Source organism: Alnus glutinosa, chromosome 6, assembly GCF_958979055.1.
Source record: "Alnus glutinosa chromosome 6, dhAlnGlut1.1, whole genome shotgun sequence".
Taxonomy (NCBI): domain Eukaryota; kingdom Viridiplantae; phylum Streptophyta; class Magnoliopsida; order Fagales; family Betulaceae; genus Alnus; species Alnus glutinosa.
Window position 1 is genome coordinate 1,956,064 of NC_084891.1, and position 23,943 is coordinate 1,980,006.

General features: G+C 34.2%; 2 protein-coding genes across 2 annotated transcripts; both read left to right on the plus strand.

Moving 5' to 3' along the window:
- Positions 1 to 5,259: 5,259 nt before the first annotated feature.
- Positions 5,260 to 11,453, plus strand: LOC133871117 (monogalactosyldiacylglycerol synthase, chloroplastic). Its single transcript, XM_062308484.1, has 8 exons — positions 5,260 to 6,153; positions 6,491 to 6,663; positions 7,781 to 7,942; positions 8,015 to 8,156; positions 8,577 to 8,801; positions 9,700 to 9,762; positions 9,831 to 9,905; positions 11,100 to 11,453. Exons 1-8 carry the CDS (start codon positions 5,647 to 5,649, stop codon positions 11,334 to 11,336), a joined length of 1,584 nt encoding a protein of 527 aa, XP_062164468.1. The 5' UTR covers positions 5,260 to 5,646; the 3' UTR covers positions 11,337 to 11,453.
- A 3,876-nt stretch (positions 11,454 to 15,329) lies between these two features.
- LOC133870159 (thiamine-repressible mitochondrial transport protein THI74-like) lies at positions 15,330 to 22,539 on the plus strand. Its single transcript, XM_062307217.1, has 8 exons — positions 15,330 to 15,787; positions 16,441 to 16,830; positions 17,293 to 17,507; positions 19,253 to 19,323; positions 19,448 to 19,546; positions 20,775 to 20,892; positions 21,305 to 21,440; positions 22,176 to 22,539. The coding sequence occupies exons 1-8, from the start codon at positions 15,707 to 15,709 to the stop codon at positions 22,236 to 22,238; spliced, it is 1,173 nt and encodes a 390-aa protein (XP_062163201.1). The 5' UTR covers positions 15,330 to 15,706; the 3' UTR covers positions 22,239 to 22,539.
- The last annotated feature ends 1,404 nt before the right edge of the window (positions 22,540 to 23,943 follow it).

Sequence of the window (23,943 nt, forward strand, 5' to 3'; positions counted from 1 at the left end):
CCATAGAGAAGGGTTTAGACTAGCCAAATATCTCAAAAGAGACCAAGATTCCTGTCTCCTCATAGGGTGGATTTGGTATTACGTTCTTACTGCATGCTTAATTAATATTCTTGGTTTATCAAAAAAAATATATATATTATTGGGTGTTGGTTGACCAGAAGGCAAACCATTTTCAAGCCTACACTTGTGGCTCGGCTTCAGCATAGGCCTCCAGAAGTTATGGGTGGGGCTACCTTCGGGCCGGGTTTAGCCCAATTAGAAAAAAGGGGCGGCTGGGGTTGGATAGTGAAATAAACCGCTTTTAAAAAAAGAAAAAAAAAATCTGATTTAAAAAATAAAAATATATTTTTCTTAAAAATATTAATAAATTTGGACCCCATTAAAAACATATTTATATCCCATCAAAACATTTTCAAACCAAAATCAAAAAAACTTTTTTCAAAACTATAATCAAACTTGCCCTAGTAGTATGAGAAAGACGGGTTAAATTGAAATGTTTTTATTGGAAAGGCCAATAAAAGATAAGAAGATAACCTATAATTACCTTTAATAATAATAATAATAATAATTAGCCCTATTTGATGTTCAAGGACTGCTTGTGTAAACTTCCTTTTTGTGTACAAAAACAATGGAAGTGGATGAAGTGGATCTGAATCTTTAATTTTTCAAGAATTTAACTGGATTTTTTTTTTCATAAATGAATAATTGGATTTTTAAATAATATGAATATTAGAAATAAAATAACTTAGCCATTATTCGCATTAGGCTATGCCACGTGAAGGTTAATTAAGATGCTGCAAATCTCTGCTCAAGTGAAATGAAAAGAATATATTTTATATATTTATTTATGTATATATATCACATGGTGAATATATTGTCCCGTCATTTAAATTTTTTAAATATAATAATAGTATTTTTCACACTCATTTTATACTGGTTGACGTAAAACTATTTAAAACACGTTATGTCAATCAATGTAAAATGATTGTAATAAATAACATTGCTCGTTTAAATATATTGTTATCATATTAAATTGAGAACCCTGCCTTTTTCGAGATTTTTAAAAGTAGCCTATTTTATTTCTTTGTTATTCCATAACATGAAAAGCCATGCTAGAACATTAATGTGGGCTGCGAAAGTTGCATCCCACTCACATGCCCAGTCGTCCATTTCTGTTTCTCAACGACACATATTATTATGTCCGCCATTAAAATGTAAATTGTTACGTGACAGATTATTTGTTTAGCACATTTATAAACTTATATGACAATTTATATGATATTTATTATATTAATTACTAAAATATAGATTGTCACGTAACATTTATTTTTATAAAATATAAAATGCCATGAGCTTGTATGGGATTGTGTTTGTAAGCTTAAAATGTATTTAAAGTAAATAAAAAATCATGCCAAACAAAAATTTGGTCCGTTTGATAAAAAAAAACTTTAAATGTACTTTTTTTTATTTTTTATTTTACTCTCAAAATGGTCAATACGCACTTTTAATAAAAGTTTAAAAATGAAGGTTTAGAAAGATAAAAACAAAAATAAATAAATAAATAAATAAAAAACAAAAACCCATTTTTACTTTAAAATCTTTATTTTTAAACACAATTTAATTCAATCATGATATTGTCAAGTAAAAACAAAGGGGGTGATTGATAAAGGTTTTTGAGGGGGTTTTTTTTAAAAAAAAAAAAAAAAAAGTAATGAGAAATAATTAATGTGATATAAAGTAGAAATATGTTTTAAATTTTTTATATGAAAAAGTAAAAAGTAAAAAAAATAAAAAAAATAAATAAAAATTGAATGTTTTCTTAAGAGAACATTGGAAGCGAGGGTTGAGATTAGGAGTTTGCCCAACGGGCCCAAAAACTTTAGGCATGGAGGTTAATGGGTCAGAAGGTAGAGCTTGTCAAATGGTCAGGCAAGGCTATAACCAAGATTTATCTTTGAAAAATCAAAATATAAATGAGAGGTCAAATCTAATTTAAATCAGAATCAAGATTATATATATATAAGTTTACAACAGGACTTTAATAACTTGATTTGGAGGTAACGGTTGGTTTTTTTTTTTTTTAACGAAATATCTAAATATTTCATTAATCGAAGATCACGAGCCTAAAGCTTTTACATCACAAAGTATAAAGCTTTGCCAAATCATAGCCACATGCTATGAGGTTACATAGTCATAAATACAAACAAAATTTTTACAATAAAGTATTATCTATGACATTTATCTTCCGTTAACCCATGTACAAAAATATTTAAAGAGCAAATCTACTCTGAGCAGACTAGATTCACAAAGTATAAAGCTTTGCTAAATTATAGCCACATGCTATGAGGTTACATAGTCATAAATACAAACAAAATTCTTACAATAAAGTATTATCTATGACATTTATCTTCCGCTAACCCATGTACAAAAATATTTAAAGAGCAAATCTACTCTGAGCAGACTAGATTTGAGACACAAGGGTAGCCAAATATTATAGAAAAGTTTATTTAAACCGGCAGTGAGAAATAATCCTTCACACCGAACTATCTAGATCGTGAGAGATAAGCCCTCACACTTGACTAATCTCCATCCCATATATCGCCTATGAAGATAGATCAAAAGAAAAGAAAAACTCATATTCAAGGTAAAAACTCAAGCAACAAATAGCATTAGCGGCCAAGGAGGATATGAACGGCACAACGCAGAGGTAGATGAACGTATGCATAGCGAAGAGACCAAAATTACTTATTTGGTTGGAGAACTCCTAAAAAAAAAAAAAAAAAAAAAAAAAAAAAAAAAAAAACCCGAATGGAGGGGGGAGAGTAGGAGCAAGAAGTATAAAGAGAAAGGAAGAGGAGGAGAGAGCAGATATGCTCTCTCCTCCTCTCATATCTGTTTTCTGAGGGGTGAAGTCTAGGGCCGGCTTCAGGGGCGGAACCACCTTGTGCCTTGGGGGGCCTGGCACTATATTTTTATAGGGGTTAGCTGGGAGTGTCACTTCAACAATGTTGAATGAATATTAAATAGAATTATACTATCTAGCATTACTAAAAAAGAAAAAAAATCAAGAGTTGATTGTAATTGTCACATCATCAATGTAAGATACTTGTGAGACAAAATATAGTATCTAGCATTTCTCATACATCATTAAATATGTGAAATATAATCTATACCATAAAATGATTTCTCTTCATTCAAGAGGATATGATCTCAAATTTTGTTACTTTAATTTTTATTTTTTTTTTATCCATGTAACACCACTTGACATTCATTTCCAATTGCCAGTTGAGCTTATAAAAGAATTATAATAAACATTTTAATTTGAGTAATGCTATACAACATCAATATCTCACAAGTATCTCACTATGTAGACGTTACACTATTATGCCTCGTTTGGTTTATAGAATGAGTATTCATTTGAAAAATTGAATAGTTATTACTGAGAATAAAAGAAAATAGAATAGAATGGTTATTCATACTTTTTAGTTTGATAACAACTCATATACCAACCGGTAACCGGAAAACCAGTTTGGTACCCGGTTGAAAATAACCGATAACCGGCTCTATCGGAGCAGTTACCGGTTTTAGCAATTGTATATACCCGGTTATAAATAGTAACCGGGTATATATATATATATATATATATATATATATATATATATATATATATATATATATATATATATATATATATATATATATATATTAAAATTGAACCTTAAAGTATTGAAACAGAGAAGCAAATTGAACCTTAACCATTGAGAAATGACTTTGGGTTGAGGTTCAACTCAAGGTAGGGGCTAGGCCCAATTAATTACATAATTCAAACATAATGCAAAATGGGCCATAACCGGATTATAGTTAGAGACCAGCACTGCTGTACTTGCAATCCTATTCCACCTCTATTTCTCTACCTTCTCATACCCATCTTCCTTTCTGGGCCTTGCTGTCTCCGCTTTCGTACTCATTGCGGTCCACAAACGCCCTCTTCTTTGTGCTCTCGGCCCAAGTCCTCGCCTTCAAAGTCTGGAACACCCTTCAGTGGAAGAGCAATGGGGGCAACTAAACCATTTTTTTTTTTTTTTTTTTATATATATATATTTCGGTAGTCGGTTTGGATAATCGGATACCAACTAGTAACTATCGGTTATTACTAATCCAGTTAACTGATCCTCGGTTACTAGAGTCGATTACCAGTTGTAGCCAATAACCTGTGATCGGTTATGAGTTTTCACCCCTAAATATACTTTAATTGAAAATTAAAATTACTAAAAATACTTCACATTATTTTTAATTTTTTTTTTTTTAAAAAAAAAGTTTTAAAAAAACTCAAATTAAAAGAATAAAAAAAAAAATTAAAAACTAGTGTGTGGCCGACCACCCATTAGAGTAGTCGGCCACCCCCAACTCTTTGGGGGTGGCCTTGCAGTGCCCAAATACTCATCGGGGGTGGTTGCAACGACCCCTGAAGCCCATCGGAGGTGGCCTGTGCCACCCCCAAATACTTTGGGGTAAGTGCGACCACTCATTGAGGTGGTCGGCAGCCATTGTAAATGAGGGTTTTGGTTTTTTTCTTTTTTCTTTTTAAAAAAAAAAATGAAAGAAAATATAAAATAATAAGTGGTTTTTTCTAGAAAATATAATCTATTCCTTTGGGCATAGTTATTCCTTTTATTTTTTAGAGGAATATATATTCATTTTTGTAAGGGAATAATTATGAATATAACTATTCCAATCAGGGGCGGAGCCAGCCTCCCAAGTTGGGGAGGCCAAATTGAAAAAAAAAAAAAAAAAAGTTTTGGAAGGGCCAAAATTAGAAAAAATAACAAAATTTGGAGTAAAATTTTATTTTTTTTAATTTTTCTTTTGGAGAACCTTGGGGCTTGGGGCCCCCCAAGCCCCTTAGTGGCTCCGCCACTGATTTCAATGAATAGACTCTTACCAAACAAAGTAATGATTATTTTATAAGAATAGTCATTCTATTCCAAGTGCCTATTTTACGAACCAAACGAGACCTTAACCCCGCTTAAATCGGTCATTATTAAATAAATGATAAATTGGCACTGCAACGTGATCATAATAAAATATTCTGTATATACCATTTATTTATTTTTTTTCCTTTTAATCACGTGATATATTAAATTTTGTTCGAAACCCAATTCAGAATAATCACGTGTTCAAAAAAAAAAATTCAGAATAATCACATGGTTTAAATTTCATCGGTGACAAATAGGACCAGAGAAGTACTGGAGTAGTGAAAGACCAAACCGAACCCCACTCGCTTCAAGCTTGCAATTGTTATTTCCAAAGAGCATTTTTGTTCTAAATCCCCGAACCTACTCTCTCTCTTTCTTACTAAATCCTATCTCTGTGGCCACAAACCCCTCCCCCCGATTCCCTCTCTCTAAAGCCTCTAACCTCACTTTCTCTCTGCGCCACAATCTCAAAGCTTCACACTCACCTTTGCTGTCCTTCTTCTCTCTGCTGTGCTGTCTGCCACTCTGTGTGTGTGTGTGTGTTTGTGTGTCTCAATTGTCTTACTATATACTGCTGAGAAAACCCATGTGGTTTTAGATGACAAAGACCACCATGGATTAGTGGATTATTATCATTATCTTCTTCTGCGCAAAAAAACAAACAGCTACCATGCATCACGGAGGTTCCACCGTATCCCAAGAAACCAGCGGCGTCTTCGATCTCGTATCTCAATTGGGTCGTTTTGCTTTCAACACGAGCCTCCAGAACTCGGCCTCAGATGGGTGCTCTTCCTTGCTCTCCAACTTTCTCTACTACGACCCTGTTGGTGGTTCAATCGGTGCAAGAAAGCGCAACGTGCGTGCCTCGCTGAGTTTGGGTGGTAGAGGCGCTTCGGGCATTCGGAGAATTTTGAATGACTTCAATAGGGTCGTTAAGTTTCATTGTGAGAGAATCCCTATTGGGTTCGCCTCGGTTCGGTTCGGCTCGGGGGACAACAATGGGGTTAGAGAAGATGGGTCTGTTGTGTTGGAGGACGATGGCTTGGCCTTGAACGGTGTGGAGGCTGAGGGCCCCAAAAAAGTTTTGATTTTGATGAGTGACACCGGTGGGGGCCACCGGGCTTCGGCTGAGGCTATAAAGGCCGCGTTTCATGAGGAATTTGGGGATGATTATCAGGTCAGTTTTGATGGATTGTGCTATGTATGACTTGGTTTCAATCAGTTACTTTTGTTTGGTTGCTTAGAAAATGTGAGAAAAAGAACATAATTTTAGAAAATTTGATCATGAATCAAATGGTAGGATAAGATCATTTAGTTGACTGATAGTAATGTATTATATATTTGGTTTGAGTGGGATGGCATTTCAACTTTAGGAAGCCAAAGAAAGTATGAGTTTCTTTTCTTTTTCCCACAACTTCTCAGAAACCAAAAGGAGGAGTTGTGAAATGAAGTCAGTGATTGAGTGATTGCGTATTTGTTGATTATGTTCTGCGTGTTAAGAGTGCATGTCACAGGTGTTTATTACTGATTTATGGACGGATCATACTCCTTGGCCATTTAATCAACTTCCCAGGAGCTATAACTTCTTGGTGAAACACGGCACTTTATGGAAAATGACATATTATGCAAGTGCTCCACGCTTGGTGCATCAATCTAATTTTGCTGCAACTTCAACATTTATAGCTCGGTGAGACTCTGTCAGTCTCTGAGTTAATTACTTGTTACTCATCTTTCTTGTAAATTGATTGTGTGATGCATTTCTTGTTTTTGGCCTGTGAACAATTACATATTACTTGTTAGTGTCATGCTATAACTGAATTTGTTTTAGAAGATTAGGTTTTCCATATTAAATGATGAAGTAGAGGAGTGTATCCATTAGCAGCACCCATAGAAGTTTTTATTGATAAAATATTTGATTTAGACTATTTCTATATTTCGTGAAGAGTACTTATCAAAAAAAAAAAAAAATCGTGAAGAGCTTGGAATTATTTTTAACTCTTGAGATTAGTAAGATTATTCTGGTCTGCCACTGCAGCTTGCACAATTCTGTATTTTTAGTGAGCATGAGATATGAATAAGTATGAACTTTAAGAGTTTCTCTTCACTGGCTCATTCATCCCCATTTAATTCTTTTTTAAAGTGATAAATTTTCGATTCTTGGATGTATTACGCCATTCAAAATGATATTGTTGCTTGGTAAATGCAGGAAATGATTAAGCAAGAGCGTTTATGCTTGAAATGCAAAGTATTACGCATACATGCAAATATGCACAGTGTATTTGAGTAGTCAGCTTTTGTGATGCCATAACATTTAGGGATATATTGGTATAACATTTGAAATCTATATGTATTTTACTATATTTCAAACTATTTCATTATATTCAGGCATGAAAAGTATTACATCCAGGAACGTATCAATGGAATTTAGATAGCAGCGTCATGTTTCGGAATAACCTCCCTGTGTGGATTTTTATATCTTTATGCATGATTGGCCTCTACGTTACCTATAGGAATTTCATGTGCTAAAATATACTGGTGGGGAGGGAAACAGTGACAGCTAAGGATCACAGCATTCCATATTGGATTAATAGTTTTAGAATTTCTTTTGGTATGCCTTTCAATTATGCTCAACCATGGAAACATGTTAGGTAGATGATTTTCTGCTTTCTCCAGTCCTGTATAATTAATGCATGTCATTGGAAATTATGTTTTCCCTGTTAAGTTTACAGTTTAAACATTATCAGGATTTTTTTTGGCTTTATGATCTGTTGATCTTCTGTGTTCTTTTTTCTTTTGGTTTGTAGGGAGGTTGCCAAAGGACTGATGAAATACCAACCAGATATTATCATCAGTGTACATCCACTGATGCAACACGTTCCACTTCGCATCTTGAGGTCAAAAGGTCTCTTGAAGAAGATTGTCTTCACCACGGTAGTCACAGATCTAAGCACTTGCCATCCTACATGGTCAGTTCTACACTTGGTCTGTTTTACTGATACTTGATTTGTTTAGTTTTGATATTATGTCTTTATCTTCAGGTTTCATAAACTAGTAACAAGATGCTATTGCCCATCAGCAGAGGTAGCAAAAAGGGCCTTAAAAGCTGGACTCCAGCCTTCTCAAATTAAGGTTTATGGACTACCTGTGCGACCTTCCTTCGTTAAGCCTGTTCGGCCAAAGGTTGGTTACTTTCTAACTGATTTACTCTTGAATTTTTATACCTTTGTAATACGAATTGTACTCATTGCAATGTATGTTTGATGATGGATCTATGGTCCTTTTACATGGCAAATAGCATTTGATCTGCATTCTTTTTTTCTCCTGTTTTCTTTTTTTCTTTTTTCTTTTTTCTTTTTTCTTTTTTCTTTCTTTTTTGGTTTTTCGGGTCTTTTTTTTCTTTTTCTTTTGTTTTTTGGGCGGGGTCGGGCTTTGTCTATAGGGTAAAATTTTGGAGAACTTTTTCAAGCTTCTTGTAGTACATGATGAGTGTGTTTTAAAGCATCTTTTATCTTATGTGTCGTAAGTCTATTTGATGTTATATATGTCATTAGCGCTATGATATTGACTATTTTTAGCCCACTTAATGTTCAATGTCTATAGTTTGAACTAAGGAGAGAACTAGGAATGGATGAGAATCTTCCTGCTGTGTTGCTGATGGGAGGAGGAGAAGGGATGGGCCCTATTGAGGCTACTGCTCGAGCACTTGGGGATGCATTATATGATGAGAATCTCGGGGAGCCTGTAGGTCAGGTCCTTGTGATATGCGGCCGTAACAAAAAGCTTGCCAGCAAATTGCTTTCAATAGATTGGAAGGTTCCTGTCCAGGTATTAACATACCTTCTACAACCCAGCCATTTCCTTGGTTTCAGTTTGCCTTTTAAAATTCATATTGTTTATGCTTAACGGTTTAATTTTTGATGGTGCATAGTGGCGACTTCTATGAGATATTTAATGCACTAGCCTTTTCATGTGTCTCAAAAACAATTTCTTGGTCCAAATAAATACTGTTCCATAAGTGCTTGACTATATTCTGTGTTTTTGCATTAAGCATACTTAAAACTAAATTCGGTTGATGAATTAAAATAGTTTAGAATTCTTTACAGTACCTCAAAAAGAAGGAGGCGCATTGAAATTGTTCCAAGTTATTTGAAATTAATAGAGATTCCCTGTCAGTGATATGCAATATTACCTCCTTGAGGTTCACTTCTAAAACATGGTTGGTGGGTAAAATGAGGGTCTGAGTCTCCTTGGGGAGTAAAATTACCAACTAAAAAAATAAAATAAAATACAAATTTAAACCTTTCTAAAATATATCCTTAGTAGTACTGTCATTCTTCAGTTATACTTGGTGAGTAGTGATCCCTGAAACTCAGATTTTTTGCTTGATCTGGATGTGCTTCTTATTGCCTCTGTTCACTCCAAGTCTCATGACACTCCATTGCCCTTAATCCCCTGCTCGGCTCTTCAGAAAAAGGGTAGAGGAGCTGCCCAAATTTAAGAAAGATGTGTGATTAGCATGTGGTATATTAATTTGCTGCAATGGCCATGGAGGATGGTGTTTCTCTAGGAAGAGAGCGCATACCCTAAGCTTCATAAAATAACTTACATGTACATTCATTTACGTTTATGATAATATGAAACGGTGCATTCATTTAGAATAATATGTTTATGTAAATGTATATGTTGACAGAACTTGCTTAAGTTGCTTACTTTATTAAAATAGGTGAAGGGGTTTGTCACCAAAATGGAGGAATGCATGGGAGCTTGTGATTGCATCATTACGAAGGTAAGTTCATCACTTGCTTATTTATACTTTTTATGTATTAGCAATCTGCTGAACATTTGTTATTGTAGGCGGGCCCAGGGACTATTGCAGAATCCATGATTCGAGGCCTCCCTATTATTCTGAATGGTTACATTGCCGGCCAGGTAATTTCCCTTGTAAACTGTTCTGTATCTCTCTGTATACTTGTATTTTCACAGTATGTTCTGTTAACTTGATTTCTTGTAAATCACCTCTTCTATACTTTCTGAAATGTTCTCAATTCAATGAATGAAATACATTTTTAAACTAGACGAACTTGGGGCTTAGAGTTGATGAGCCCTATAATAACTCAGAAACTAGCTTACCAGAGTGAATTGACGTATAATATATAAGAAATGAGTAATGCTAGTAATCACATTTTTATCTCACAGCTATCCATAAATGCTGGCGTGCCTACCGAAAGTCATGCACAAACTGTTAAGAGGAAAGAAGATTCAAAAAGGAAAATTTTACAGAAAAGAAGCCATTAGAAGCTGCAAGACCGACATGGGTTTTAGGCTCCCAAACCCACTTGGCAAGCTCCATTTTCTGCTGTCCCATCTTCATGTTGAGCCTCTGGGCCAAGGGTGAAGCAGAAGAAGGGATTTGTTGGTTTGGAGAGAGAGAGGCGATGGGTGGAGAGGACTAAATCTGCTAGGTTTGGGTAAAAAACTGAAGAACTTTTTGAAACCTTGGTGGACAGCAACATTAGAGAATCTCCAGGAGAAGGGATTCTTGGGTTTTGGAGAGAGAGAGAGGTGGTGGGTGGGGATGGTGGAGAGGGAAGAGAGAGTTGCAAAGGCTGTGGCGGTTTGGGTGTTGAGTATAGTGTGTGTGTGTGTGTGAGAGAGAGAGAGAGAGAAGTGGAGAAAATGGAATAAAAAAATATTGAAAAATAATATTTACAAAAAGTGGATAATGAAATAGAGAATCTTTTGGAGTTTGTATTGAAAAGTGAGCAAGTAAAATTGTCTTGGGAGGGTTTCCCGTCAAAAATTGTAAGTAAAATATATTACAATGCTTTTTAATTAGGCAAAATATATATAGCTGGTGGAGGCTCTTAGGTAGTAATATAGAGATAGATGATATGAACATCATAATCCTTTGAGTGTTGTTAGAGGTAAAGTTCCCTTATAAATGAATGTGCTATCCATTGTTGGTCAAATGATGGGTGACTTTTCAACCATACACTGTTAATTATTATATCAATTATATAGATTGTCACGTCAATTTATAAGGGAATTATAATAAGAGTTTGTAATCCTCCAAGCATGAACATCATATTTATTATAAATACTTATTTCATTTCTATTTTTCAGGAGGTTGGGAACGTGCCATATGTGGTTGAAAATGGATGTGGGAAATTCTCAAAATCGCCCAAGGAGATAGCAAAACTTGTTGCCGAGTGGTTTGGTCCAAAAGCTTATGAGCTTAGGGCCATGTCCCAAAATGCCTTGAAGCTGGCTCGCCCTGATGCTGTGTTCAAGATTGTTCATGATCTTCACGAGCTTGTTAGACAAAGAAGTTTCCTACCCCACTACTCTTGTGCAACTTAATTCAATGGCCCCCATCATTTTTGGTACACGTGGCAAATTAGATGGTAATATTCATACAACAAGAATATAATAATATTTATTCCTCCCATAAAATATATGCATCTGATATTTGTTCCATATATTGAGCTTCACATTTCAGCATCAAGCAATAAGTCCCTTTATATTTATTAATAATATTATTATTTCATAGGGTAACTCGTAAATTGTAACCGCTCTGATTATTTTCGAATTGAAAAAAATATTTTGATGAGATATAAAGGAGAAAACAATTTTGATTATTGTGAATATTGTCATTATTGTGTTTTGAACTGTTCGTTAATGTTTTTGTTTTGAAAATAGAAAACAAAACGAAGTAGGGAAAATGTTCTACAAACGAGGCCATAGCCCATATGTTATTTACCTTCCTCAATTATTACCTTTTGCTTGATTGGGCCTATTGGCAATTGGATCCATTCATCTCCAAATCTTTTTGGCTTTTGAAGCTTATATCAGTGTCTTCTCAAAAAAATTTATTGCAACACCAATTGAAATGTGCAAGTCTAGCTAGATGAACCGTCTCGCTTGATCCAAGTAGAAGTGTTTCTATTTGAATAATTTGATCCATTCCTCCAATTATTGTTGCCTCATTAGTGATATCAACTCCTAGGGTTGTAAATGAATATGGTCACTTCTATATAGGCTCGACTTTGGATTTGTTCATTTTTTAAACGAACAAAGCTTAAATAAAAAGTAGACTTGTTTATTAAACGAGCTAAACTCGATTTGGTTCATATAACTTCATTCTAATTATTTTAATTTTATAATGAGAACATGTTAAGTAATTTAAAAAGATAAAAAATAATTCCCTTTATAATGTAATAGATATAGCTTGAATTATCATAATTGTGAGTCTTAATATAGATAATTATATATATATATATATATACTTTTTTTTTTATCAGGGTATCCCACAATCCTATAGTTATGATGTACCTCGTTCACTAAACAACTGGCCCACACAAGGTGGTAGTCGAACCTTTCGAGCGCAGTGACCACTTGCCAAGACTGCAGACTAATCCCTGGCCCAATGTCCGACGTCACTTCAGGCATTAGGCCTTAAATTGCAGGCAGATGGTCAGAGGCCCGAAAAGATATCTAGCTATTTCAATGAGCCGTGACCTTCAAAACATAATAAACTATATTATATAAAATAATAATTAACTTTCTTTATTTCATCGATAACCATCTTTCAAATAATACAAATGACCCTACTATGTATATAACTGTCATAAACAAATAACTACTACTTGACCTCTTATTCTACTATTACCTTTAATAACCCTCAAAATTTATTATTACATCATTGTCCTCTCCTAAAAATTCCCTGATTATGTCTTTAAAAAAAAAAAAAAAATTATATATATAAACCAATTTCTTTTAGTCTTTTATTTTTTGTTTCTTATCCAAACAAAACGTAACTTTTTTTCTTTCTGCTCATTTTTGTTTTTATGTTTTTTTTCGTCTCTTTCTCAAAACTCTCTTTCGAAACATATTAACAGTAGAAACAAGGAGCCCAGGCAGTGCAGCACAGGTGGAGTTCGTGGGCGGTGGGCTGACGGCAGAGACGGCCTACAGGAGCGGAGCGGTGATTGGCAGCGCATCGGGGCTGCTGGGTAACTGGGTGTGGTGAGTTGGGAGTGGACGTTTCTACGTGGGTTCGGAACTTGGGGCTTTCGGTGGGTAAAAACGGCGGTTCTGTAGGTGGTGTGGGTGGCGATTGGTTTGTTGGGGATGTGACTGGTTGTGAGGGGGATAGCACTCACACTGTTTCTTGCTGCCGAGGGCGTTGTGCTGAAATGCCCCTCATCTGCTTGATGAATTGATCCTTTTACTTCTTTTTTTTGTACAGCTTGTTGCTATGCAAATTTAATGCAACCAAGAAGAATTTGACAGATATGATATGACTGATTTTGTGGTGATTGGATTGGCAACTCTAGCTCTCATGTCATTTGATGCAAATCAACTCGTAATAAGCACAGAAAAAAGATATTTGGCTTGTAGTTTTTTTTTTTGTTTTTGTTTTTTGTTTTATTTGGCTTGTAGTTATTTCGAGATAATTGTGATTTTTAATGGCTACTTTAATAGTGTAAAAAATAATACTCAATTTATTATTATTTTTTATTTCATTAATAAACATTATTTAAATAATACAAATGACCCTAATAGAACGGCAATTGGTTTCCTCTTATTCTATTGAGAAATTATAGATTTATAACTTCTCTATAATTTTTGTACAATTTTAATAATTTTTTATTTTTTTTAAACTAACTATAGGATTTGTTTTCTACTTGAATTGTACAAAAGTTGTAAACGTATCAAATCTCTATTATATTATTACCATTACTAATATCATGATAAGATTTAATAACCCTCAAAATTTACGATTATATGAGTAAATATATAAAATCGAGACTAAATTGTTTAGGATTTGAGTTAATTAATTACTCAAATAATAAATCTAAATAATAATTAATAATTAGTATGAATTTACAAAAAAAATAAATAAATAAACAATCACGACATTTATTTTATATATGAAATGAATAAGTTAATTAAATAACTTGTAAACAAGTTTTTTGAAAATATTCGATACTTGATGTGGCTCGATTACAGCCATGACAACTCCCTAACTAGTACTTCCCTTTTTTCCTATATATATATATATATATTATGTTTGTTTTATTGAGAAAATATATTTAAATAAAATAATAAAAATGAATAGTCAAAATAAAGAGTCCTAAGTGTTTTGAAAAAGTAAGTAACTAAAATAAAAATAATAATTTTTAGAGAGAACTTCAATTGTAACTCTTGATCTTTTATTATTTCTGCAATCAAGGTATATATATTTAAAAAGTATTAATTTAGAGTATTCATCTTTCAATTTTTTTCAAATTCAACTATCCGTTAAAATTTTTCGTTAAAAAATATCAATTTAGAATCATTTTATTTTTTTTATTGGGGTGGAATTTGCGATGAGTTTCAATCATTTTCACGTAATCGTTCTGCCATAAAGAAAAAAGAAAAAGATATATGACATGTACATCTATTTTTTTAAATCAACTATTGGATCTGTATGACCCCCACATGTGGGTTCTTGTGGATTCTACAGATCCAACGGTTAATTTAAAAAAAATATATATATACAAATGATGCACAATAAATGTATAAGAATTATTTTTCAAAAAAAAAAAAATATGGGTAATGTGAGAAGAGAAATGATTTTTGCACATCTTTTATACATTATTTTTTTAAATCAAACATTAGATTTGTAGGACCTACAAAAATTCACACATGGGTCCTATATATCAAATAGTTAATTTTAAAAAATAATATATATAAAAAATAAACAAAAGATGTGCATGTGCAAGAATATGTCGCCATGATAACCTAAGACCGCCGCTACAATCACCTCAAGAATGAAAAGGGGTCAACGGTATTTTTGAAGGCAAAAAACGACGACTTCGGCCCCGTTTAGTAATCTCCCTCCCCTCCCCTTCTTTTATAGGAGATTTTTTTTTTGAGAAATGATTCATACACTCATTTCTCACAACAGCCCCACAACAAGCTGACGTGGCTGGTAATATTTTATTATTTTTTTTGTTTTCTTTTGTTTTTTTTTTTAAAAAAAATAATAAAATATACCAGCCACATAAGCTTGTTGTGGGGCTGTTGTGAGAAATGAGTGTAGGGGTTCTTTTTTTTTTTGAGTGTGAGTAAAAAGTGATTGATGTGATATAAAGTAAAAAAATTTATATGGAAAAGTAGATATTTTTTGTTTTGTAGTGAATTTTTTTATTTAAATAATAATAAAAAATTATTGATGTGATATAAAAAATAAAAAAAATTAAGAATGTTTTTAGTTGATTTTTTTTGGAAAATATAAAAATAAGGATAAGTGAGAGAGAAGGGGTTATTTTAAATGGGACCTTCGAAGTTCATTTGTGCCGTACGATATCACATCCGTTGCCACCACATCTGAGACACTAGAACAGTCTCACCACAATGCGTCACTCTTGTGAGAGCTATTACTGACAGAATAATCTCCAGTCTTCCAAAGCCTTTTGACCCCAAATTTGCCAACTTGCGTAGAAAATCAGCTGCCAATCTCCACTTGGATATCTCGAATTTTCGAAACTCAGCTAATTATATTACCACACGTACATGCAATACGTAGTAGAAGAACCCAGTCCTCGGATCTCATTTCATGCTAAATCTGTTCAAGTGCTCAGAGTTTTCCAGAAGATGATGACCTCATAGCAAAACCTGAGCTTGCCCAGTTCATATTTCGAGTTAAAGTTTCAAGCTTTGGGATTTTGGTGGTGTTTGCCGAGATGGGTTGGAGATATAATGCAGGGTTGGGGTTGATTGGCACCGTTGTGTTCATATGGGTTGCCTCTGCAGAGATTACTCAGGTTAGGGTGCATCACCATTCTCTTTTTTCTTTCTTTTCGGATTGGATTCTTTCTTTAGCATGATGGGGTTTGTGGCACTTTCTTATAACTTTGCTCGGTTTGGTTGCTGAGAAAAGGTAGGAAAATAAAAGAAATGATGGAATTGTGAATCTTTATTGCTGTCAAACAAAAACGATATAAAACTTGTTTAGGGTTCCTTTTTATTCCTTTTCCATGCTTCTCTATATGCGCTGATTGTTCACAATATAATGATTTTGGTATTAAAATGAAATTTTTTTTTTTTTTTTTTTTTTTTTTTTTTTTTTTTTTTTCAATTGTTCAAGGGGATGCTTTTATTTGCCGTAGTTTAATAATATTCACTAATAATAGATATCTTTCTCTTCTCCAAATTTTTTACACAGAATGTATTGAAGTTGTAAGTTAATGCGTTGAAAAGGTTTCATGTAATGTTTGACTTTGGCTATTGAGCATGTTATCTCACTTCCATCACATCTTCCACTTTATATTTTCCTTCCCCCCCCCCCCCCCCCCCCCTCTCTTTCCTGTAGTCATAAAATGTTCGACATTTTCCTTGTTAAAATTTTGTGCTTTTGAAGGATCTCTTTTTCCATGTTTGAATAAATTAAACTTACCACCCTGCCTATTTGCTGCAGAGAATTTTCGCAGACTATAAACAGCCATTTGCGCTCACTTATTTGGGGGTGTCTCTTATGGGGGTCTATCTACCCATTGCAGCTCTTAGAGACTGGATCTGCAGCTTACTGAAATCAAATTCAAATAAGAACCTTTGCAATGACTGGAATGTTGTGGATACTTCAACTGGACTTGTTACCCCTCTTAGAATCAATGAAAGGCACCACAGACCAGAAAATGGAAACGGCCTAGTTACTGACAAGGATCTCAGTGAAAGGGAAGAGGGGTGGTCTTTGGTAGCTAAGAGTGAGGAAGATGAGCCTCACTTGCTTGAACAAAGTCGTGAACTTAATTCATGGGATATTGCCAAATGTAGCTTATATCTTACTCCAATATGGTTTGCAACAGAGGTAAGGTATTCTTTTTATATCTCCTGTTCTTTGTAAATGACCCTTTAGACTTATGTTCAAAATTAAATTATTGTGGGAAAATCAAAGTGTATGGATGGCTAATTTTGATGCAGCATCAGTCCATTAGCGACTGTTGGGGGTGTCTCTTATGGGGGTGTCTCCAAAAATGCAGCAGCAGTCCATTTATGCACATGCAGCAAGGTCTGTGACACCCCCAAATGATGCATTCATGATGGCTGTTGCCTGTAATTTCTATTAGATCTAGAATTGTGCTGCAAATATATGTGATTCAAAAACTAGCTACATGCAATTGGGTTGTTCCAGGTGTAGTAAATTTCTTTTGAATTTTCACTTTTGGCTCTCCTCGACTTTGGTTTCATGGGTTTTTCATGGTATGCTAGTCATAGAAATCTGTTTCTTAAGCAATGTAATGACTGTTGCATTTGTTTTGATGTCATGCAGTATTTATCGAACTCTGCACTGGCAAATACTAGTGTTGCAAGTACTACTGTCCTGACTTCTACATCAGGGTTGTTTACGCTTTTCTTTGGAGCTCTTCTCGGGCAGGATTCAATAAATATCACAAAGGTTGTTGCTGTTTTTATCAGCATGGCTGGTGCTGCCATGACAACAGTTGGAAAAACTTGGATACCTAGTGAACTGATGAGCATCTCTGAGTGAGTTACTTGATACTTGCTTAGCAGTAGTAGGCTTCTATAGAGTGTTCTGTACATTTCTTCCGTTCCAGTTTCCTGTATGATTATTTCAAACCTCTCTTTGTTATCTCTCTGCAAGGGGTGGACAGCAATATCTTATTCCCTTTGTCCCAATTTAAATGTCTTGCTTTTCTTTTTAGGACTTTCCAAATGTTCAGGTTCCAAAAGTAAAAACCTTTTACTTCGATTTTCCTAAGCTATTCTCATCCTTTTCAAAAAAGTAAACAAGATTCTTTAAAATCATGTCCCGCCCCGAAAATAGATTGAAAGACATTTTAGGAAGTTAATTAAATTATCTACTTTTCATTAATAATTGCGCTATTTATAGTTGCTGGTACCTATCTGCGACCAAACTGATGCCAATTTTCTTGGGGAATGAGGAAAGCTTATTTAGTCTATTTTATTATGAAGGTGGTCTTTCCCAAATTTTTATGAATATGTCAAGTGGAATGCTGGGAAACATCAATAGGTGAAAATTGGACATTTTTTCCTTAAATAATTTGTAACTCTACACGTTTTTTAGCGGTACTTCATGTAGAGTTTACAAAGATGGGCATCTGGTGGCTTTGTTTCAGGGTTTTGGGCTTTTTTAGCTTGTGTAACCTTGGCGCGTACGATATGCTTCAAAGGCACACCCTTTGCACAGCTTCGAGCTCCTCCTTGATTTCCCTTTGGCTTTTGTACTTTTTGATAGTGTACTTTGACCAGCCATTTTTTGATTGTCTGGAGACTGTTTTGAGCTTCATTGTCTGCATTTGAAAGCTCAATGAGCCTGTTATTCATTGTTGAAAAGGTTATCTCAAGATTCAAATTCAACAATATATCTCAAATTTTGCCTGATCACTATTCAAATTTTTTTTTTAAAAAAAATGACTCAATAGAATGTCTAACCATACAAGTTTTAACTCAACCAGACGTGTTTTAAATTTTTTTAAAATTTAACATGGGATAAGAAGATTTTATTATATTTTGTTCAAAAGTGTACAAATGTAGTTCATTCTTCCTTGATCGAAACTTGGTTGTTCAAAATGCTTTTGTTGTGTGTGTTGTGTGTTGTGTGTGTGGGGGATGTAGACAATAACAAAGACACGTACTTTGGGATGGAAGGAGTATTTCTTTTTTCGCTGTTGATTTTAAATGGTCAAAACACATCTTTTTTGTAATATCTCGACAAAAAATTTATGTTTTTATCTCAATATTTTTCTTGGTTAATGGATTGGCTGATTCATGGGATACCTTTTTTAGTTCCTTAGTCGCACTGGATTTAAGTATGAAATGAACTCTTAACAAAAAAAGGGTCTATATGGGTCTTTTGGAAGTTGTATTTGGCTGAAAATTAGAAATGGGAGGAGAGCAAAGAAAAAAAGAGCTATGTTGCAGCACTAAACAAATTTTATTTTATTATATTCTGCATTCAAAAATAAAATTAAGAGGAGAGCTTAATTACCACCTTGGATCAAAATATTGTTTATTTCAGCCATAGAGTAGAATGGAAATAATGTCAATGTGATCGAATACCTATAATCTACAGATTATGTATGCAAGCACTACATCTTTGTGCCTGCTATAGCCAACAAAGCCTATTATATTTGAAAGTTGAAAGATTCACCGAGTTATTTCACCTTATGTCCAGAGATATTTACTTTGATTTGAATTTTTTTTATTTTTGTATTTATCTGAAATTGTAACCTTTTATTGTTGCTTAGAACTAGAAAGCACTCTATCATGGGGGACATTTTCGGTCTTCTCTCAGCAATATCATATGGCTTATTTACAGGTAAGGCATGCCAAAACCAGTCTCTCTTTTTTTTTTTCGATGATAAAAGAGTGGTGATATAAATTTGGTTACATGTTTCCAAATACCCTGCTTGATTGTTAAATTACTGATTCACTTGGTGCAGTGCTGCTGAAGAAATCTTCTGGATCAGGAGACAAGGTTGATGTGCAAAAGTTCTTTGGCTACATTGGTCTCTTCACTCTCCTTGGTCTTTGGTGGCTTGGTAAGTGAACTAATAATTCATATATTGTCTTTATTGCTTCAAATTTATATGATTAAGATTTGAAATATTTGAACTGGAATTAGAATATAGCAGTTGTTGTCATGGATTTTTTAGGATAAACTTCTGATGGCTTGGACAATAATCGGAGAATTTATACGCTGAATGGTGTAATTTAATTAAGGTGATAATTTCAGACCACTGAATCATGATGGTTTCATCATCTACTTTGAGTTTATGACTCTCAGTGGTTTATATCTTAAGATGCTTCTAGAAGAAAATCAGAAGGTGATGAAAAGTAAATAAATTGTGGTTTCTGAAGCTCATTATTTGGTGAGACCAATCTATATGTGGCCCTTCGCATTGGACCTACTCACAAGAATTTGGAAAGTGGTTTACCCATGTCACTCTGATAGTTAACTAAGTTTGAAGGTCGAAGAAGAATTTTGCTTTAAAATGTGCCTGAATTGAAACTATATGGTGTGTGGAAGCAAGAGAGACACAAATCTAAACAGTGGTTTCTTTTTGGGTTCTACATCAAAGATTTTCAATGGTGATCCCATCTTATTCTTGCACTCAGATTGTTGTTTGTTTTTCTGTCCACCACCTTTCTTCCCCTTTCCTGTGCACTCTGCCACCTCCCAACTTCATGAACCTCATTTTAGACAAGCTCTCCTGATAACTAGGGTCTAACAGGCATTGGTTGAATCTTGAGATTGTCACAATTAGAGGCAATAGGCGTGGCCATCCCTGGTAGCACAATTTGAGGCAATAGCTGGAATTTCATTAATTGGGTCAATGGCCCCTAAAAGAAAGTGGTTGACTGATCCATTGCTATAGATTGTTCATCTGTGTGATCCAATGCACATGACATAAGAGCCTCATTTGAATCAAAGGACCTTAAACTCTGGCTCAGTAAATAGGAGTGGCATGTTCTTCTTTAATAGGATTTCCTGGAACCTTTAAGCCCCTCATGAAGCAGTTGTTAATTAGTTAAGACGTTCAGTTTTATGTTTCAAATATTGTAGTTAATTGAAATATCTCAAATCAATTGAATAATCTTGTTGATCTCCTTCTCTTTTTCTCTTCTCTTCTCCCCCTTGTCTTTTCTTGATTACTATACTGATGACTTGGTGGTTGAGAATGTTGTGATAATCTCAAGCTTATCAAATAGCTCTTACCTATCAGTTTCCTACAGTTGGATTTTTCACACGAATTTTGTTCCATGCAGTGTGGCCTCTCAATGCTGTGGGGATTGAACCTCTGTTTAAGTTTCCTCATTCAATATCTGTCGAGGAAGTTGTGCTGTTAAATGCCTTTGTGGGAAGTGTTCTGTCAGATTATTTTTGGTAAGTAGTAGAGCAGCCTCCATTTCTTGTGGGGTTTGATTGGACAGCACAAAACCATTAGAATGTTAAATTCTAATTTTTATATATATACTTATTCTGAATGAAGCCAACCTCCACCCACCTGCAAAAGGAAGAAAACACAATCATAATTGCAGGTTATTGGATTTTTTGCTACTAAACCGCTGATTCATAGAACTACACCTTTTCTAATCAAATTAAAAGGATTACCATTTGAGCTCCAAAACTGACTTTTAAACGCACTAGGATTAGTTTGATTTCATTTCTTTTGTGGTGCTGGGTGCCTGGGACATCTAATCAGCAGTCATACTACTTTCTTCATGCTGATATAATTGTAACTCTAGATACCATTGCAAATAGATTCTTTTCATGATACTAGTGAAAAATGTCACAGGGCCCTTTCTGTTGTGTGGACGACTCCGTTAGTTGCAACATTAGGCATGTCACTGACAATTCCGATCGCAATGGTAGCTGACATGGTAATACATGGTCGTCACTACTCTGCAATCTACATCCTTGGATGCATCCAGGTACCTTATTTTTATATCACTCTCCCCACTCTACTTTTTCCTTTTATTTATTTGTTCTTATATGTACTTCTGACTTATTACTTTTTCCTTTTCTGGAAAAGGTTTTCCTTATTTTTGAGTGTTTGGAGCTGCATAAAATACTGGCTGACCTGAAAATGTTTTCAATTGACAAAATAATAATAATAACATTCAGGTGGCGTAAAATGGCCTTCTATTCTCACTCTCTTCCTTCGCAACTTTTCTTCGTCGCCTCTCTCTTTTTCTTGTAGCTCCTCAAATTATATGAAATATATATATATATATATATATATATCAAGGTTGCAAATAAACAACATAAAATAGCCATTTTTTTTTTTCCTTTTTGATAACCGGGGTATCTGGGGCTTTGCTCTGATTAGAACCCCGGGACACCGAGAAAAGAATAGCCACTTTTCGGACAATGTTTTCAACTAAAAATATTTTTCAAAAGAAAATACTTTACACCACTTATCAAAAAAAAAAAAAATTACTTTACACCGAAATAAATGGAGCCTAAATAGTCAAAGTTTTCCTCGAAAAAATCTTGTCCCCACTAAATCCTTTTCTGTCTTCTGGGACTTGAACTTCTGACCTCTAACCAGGTCAGTTGGGAAGTCATTGTTGCCTTTGAGGCACAGCTTCTTGACATCATTTCCTGTGATTTACTTCAATGTTACCAAAGTAGAAAGTTCAATTAACTAGTTCAACTGGATTCAGGTATTTGCAGGATTTGTCTTGGCAAACCTTTCAGACAAGTTTTGGAGTAAAGAAGAATCATAGCAACCACGTATAAATTTAAGAGAAGCAGATAACTGTATATAGACTTGATCTACGTGATATACAAACTGCATACAAGTAAAACAACAGAAGCACGCATCGATTGTCTTCCTCTTGTAGCATGACCATCCCTAACATGCAATTGTGAGATCAGAGTAGCCTGTTGTTATGAGATATGCTGTGCTTTGATTTTTCCTTTTTCTTTTTTCTTTTTTTCTTTTTTTTTCTTCTTAATTGTTTTTCTTTTATTATCTAACAAATTACCATTAGGCGGTTTATGGGACTTGTTTTGCTCAGCACGTAACTTTTGGCGTCAACAGGATAGGATGGTGGTGAGATAAAAATGTGGTTTTTAGCATTATTTTTTTCATTATGTAGAACTCCGAACGAGATCGCATGTAATACTTTTCAGGGTAATACACGGATACAATAGCTCTTATTTGGGTCATTCATTTAAACGTACACCCCAAATTGTGATGGCACATAGGAGAGAGGAGATCATTTGTACCAAAAGGAGTGGTCAAAGTGGGTGGTCGAGATAAGTGTTATTGCACCCCTGCAATACCCTAATAATACAGGAACTCGTAAAAGCACGTGCCTCTCAAGTGAATTCTTTAAGATTTGGGCCTCAAGATGGATAGTAAACTTGACATCATATTGATAAAAGGGTAGGGTTACTTTTTAGACCTCAAAATGCAGGAGTACAATAGATAATTTGAGTCGCTTTACATTTTTTCGTCCAAATTAATAAAAAATGAATAGATTAAAAGTACCCAATAATTTGAGAAAGTCAATTATCACTCTCTAAAATTTGATGGAATGATTACAAATTCGGTATTACGATAATAGAAACCTTATTTCAGTGGTCATCAGCCCCATCCATTTTCTAGGATCCCACAAAGTTTCAAATAGGGGTGGGCAAAATATCCGACTACGGCTTACCGACTCTACCGATTTATTTCGGTTTGGTAGTCAGTATAAATTTTTATTCCGAAAGTCGGTTCAGTTCGACAATCGATATAGGTATTATTTTTTTTTTATTTTTTTTTCCCCGGTTAATTGAACCGAACCGATAATATAGAGTAAGGAATAACTGACTTCTAACCGATTATAAAGAATAGACAAAAGAATCTTTAAAGGTTAACCGATTTTTAACCGAATTAACTAACTTTTAACCGATTTTTAATCGACTTAACTAACCGTTTTTTAAATGATTTTGCCGTTTTAATTGAAAATATCGAAATTAAAGGTTGTCGAAATAAAGTCGGTGAATTAACCGACTTTGTTAGTGAACCGAACCGAACCGAAAATCACATTAACCGAACAAATCAAACCGATTCCCACCCCTAGTTTCAGAGAAGGATACCCCCTATTCAGTTTGAACACACTTTTTCTCCAATTGGATTGAAATAATTTTCTTCTAATTCAGTCTATCAAACTAATGTATCAAAAATATATATGATTTTTACTTGCATTTTCTAAAATCATATGCACATAAGAATCACATACATTTTAAACACAAATAAGTTGGAAGAGATTCTTCTATCCCAATTTAGAAGAAAATTTTATTCATTAATTTTAAAGTAACATTACTTTTCACACTAATTTATCACACTATCACACTCAGGTCACACCGACCGAATAAACGAATGTGAAAAATAATATTATTCTTAGTTTTATATATATTTATTGAAGAGTAATGCTAGAT

What these genes read in the sequence shown, in the direction of transcription:
- LOC133870159 (XM_062307217.1), top strand. Translation starts at nt 15,707, where the DNA reads ATGGGTTGGAGATATAATGCAGGGTTGGGGTTGATTGGCACCGTTGTG. An exon ending in CAATATGGTTTGCAACAGAG is followed by an intron (nt 16,831 to 17,292) that starts GTAAGGTATTCT and finishes GATGTCATGCAG; the next exon opens with TATTTATCGAACTCTGCACT. An exon ending in CCTTGGTCTTTGGTGGCTTG is followed by an intron (nt 19,547 to 20,774) that starts GTAAGTGAACTA and finishes TGTTCCATGCAG; the next exon opens with TGTGGCCTCTCAATGCTGTG.
- LOC133871117 (XM_062308484.1), top strand. Translation starts at nt 5,647, where the DNA reads ATGCATCACGGAGGTTCCACCGTATCCCAAGAAACCAGCGGCGTCTTC. An exon ending in AATTTGGGGATGATTATCAG is followed by an intron (nt 6,154 to 6,490) that starts GTCAGTTTTGAT and finishes TGCATGTCACAG; the next exon opens with GTGTTTATTACTGATTTATG. An exon ending in ACTTCAACATTTATAGCTCG is followed by an intron (nt 6,664 to 7,780) that starts GTGAGACTCTGT and finishes TTTGGTTTGTAG; the next exon opens with GGAGGTTGCCAAAGGACTGA.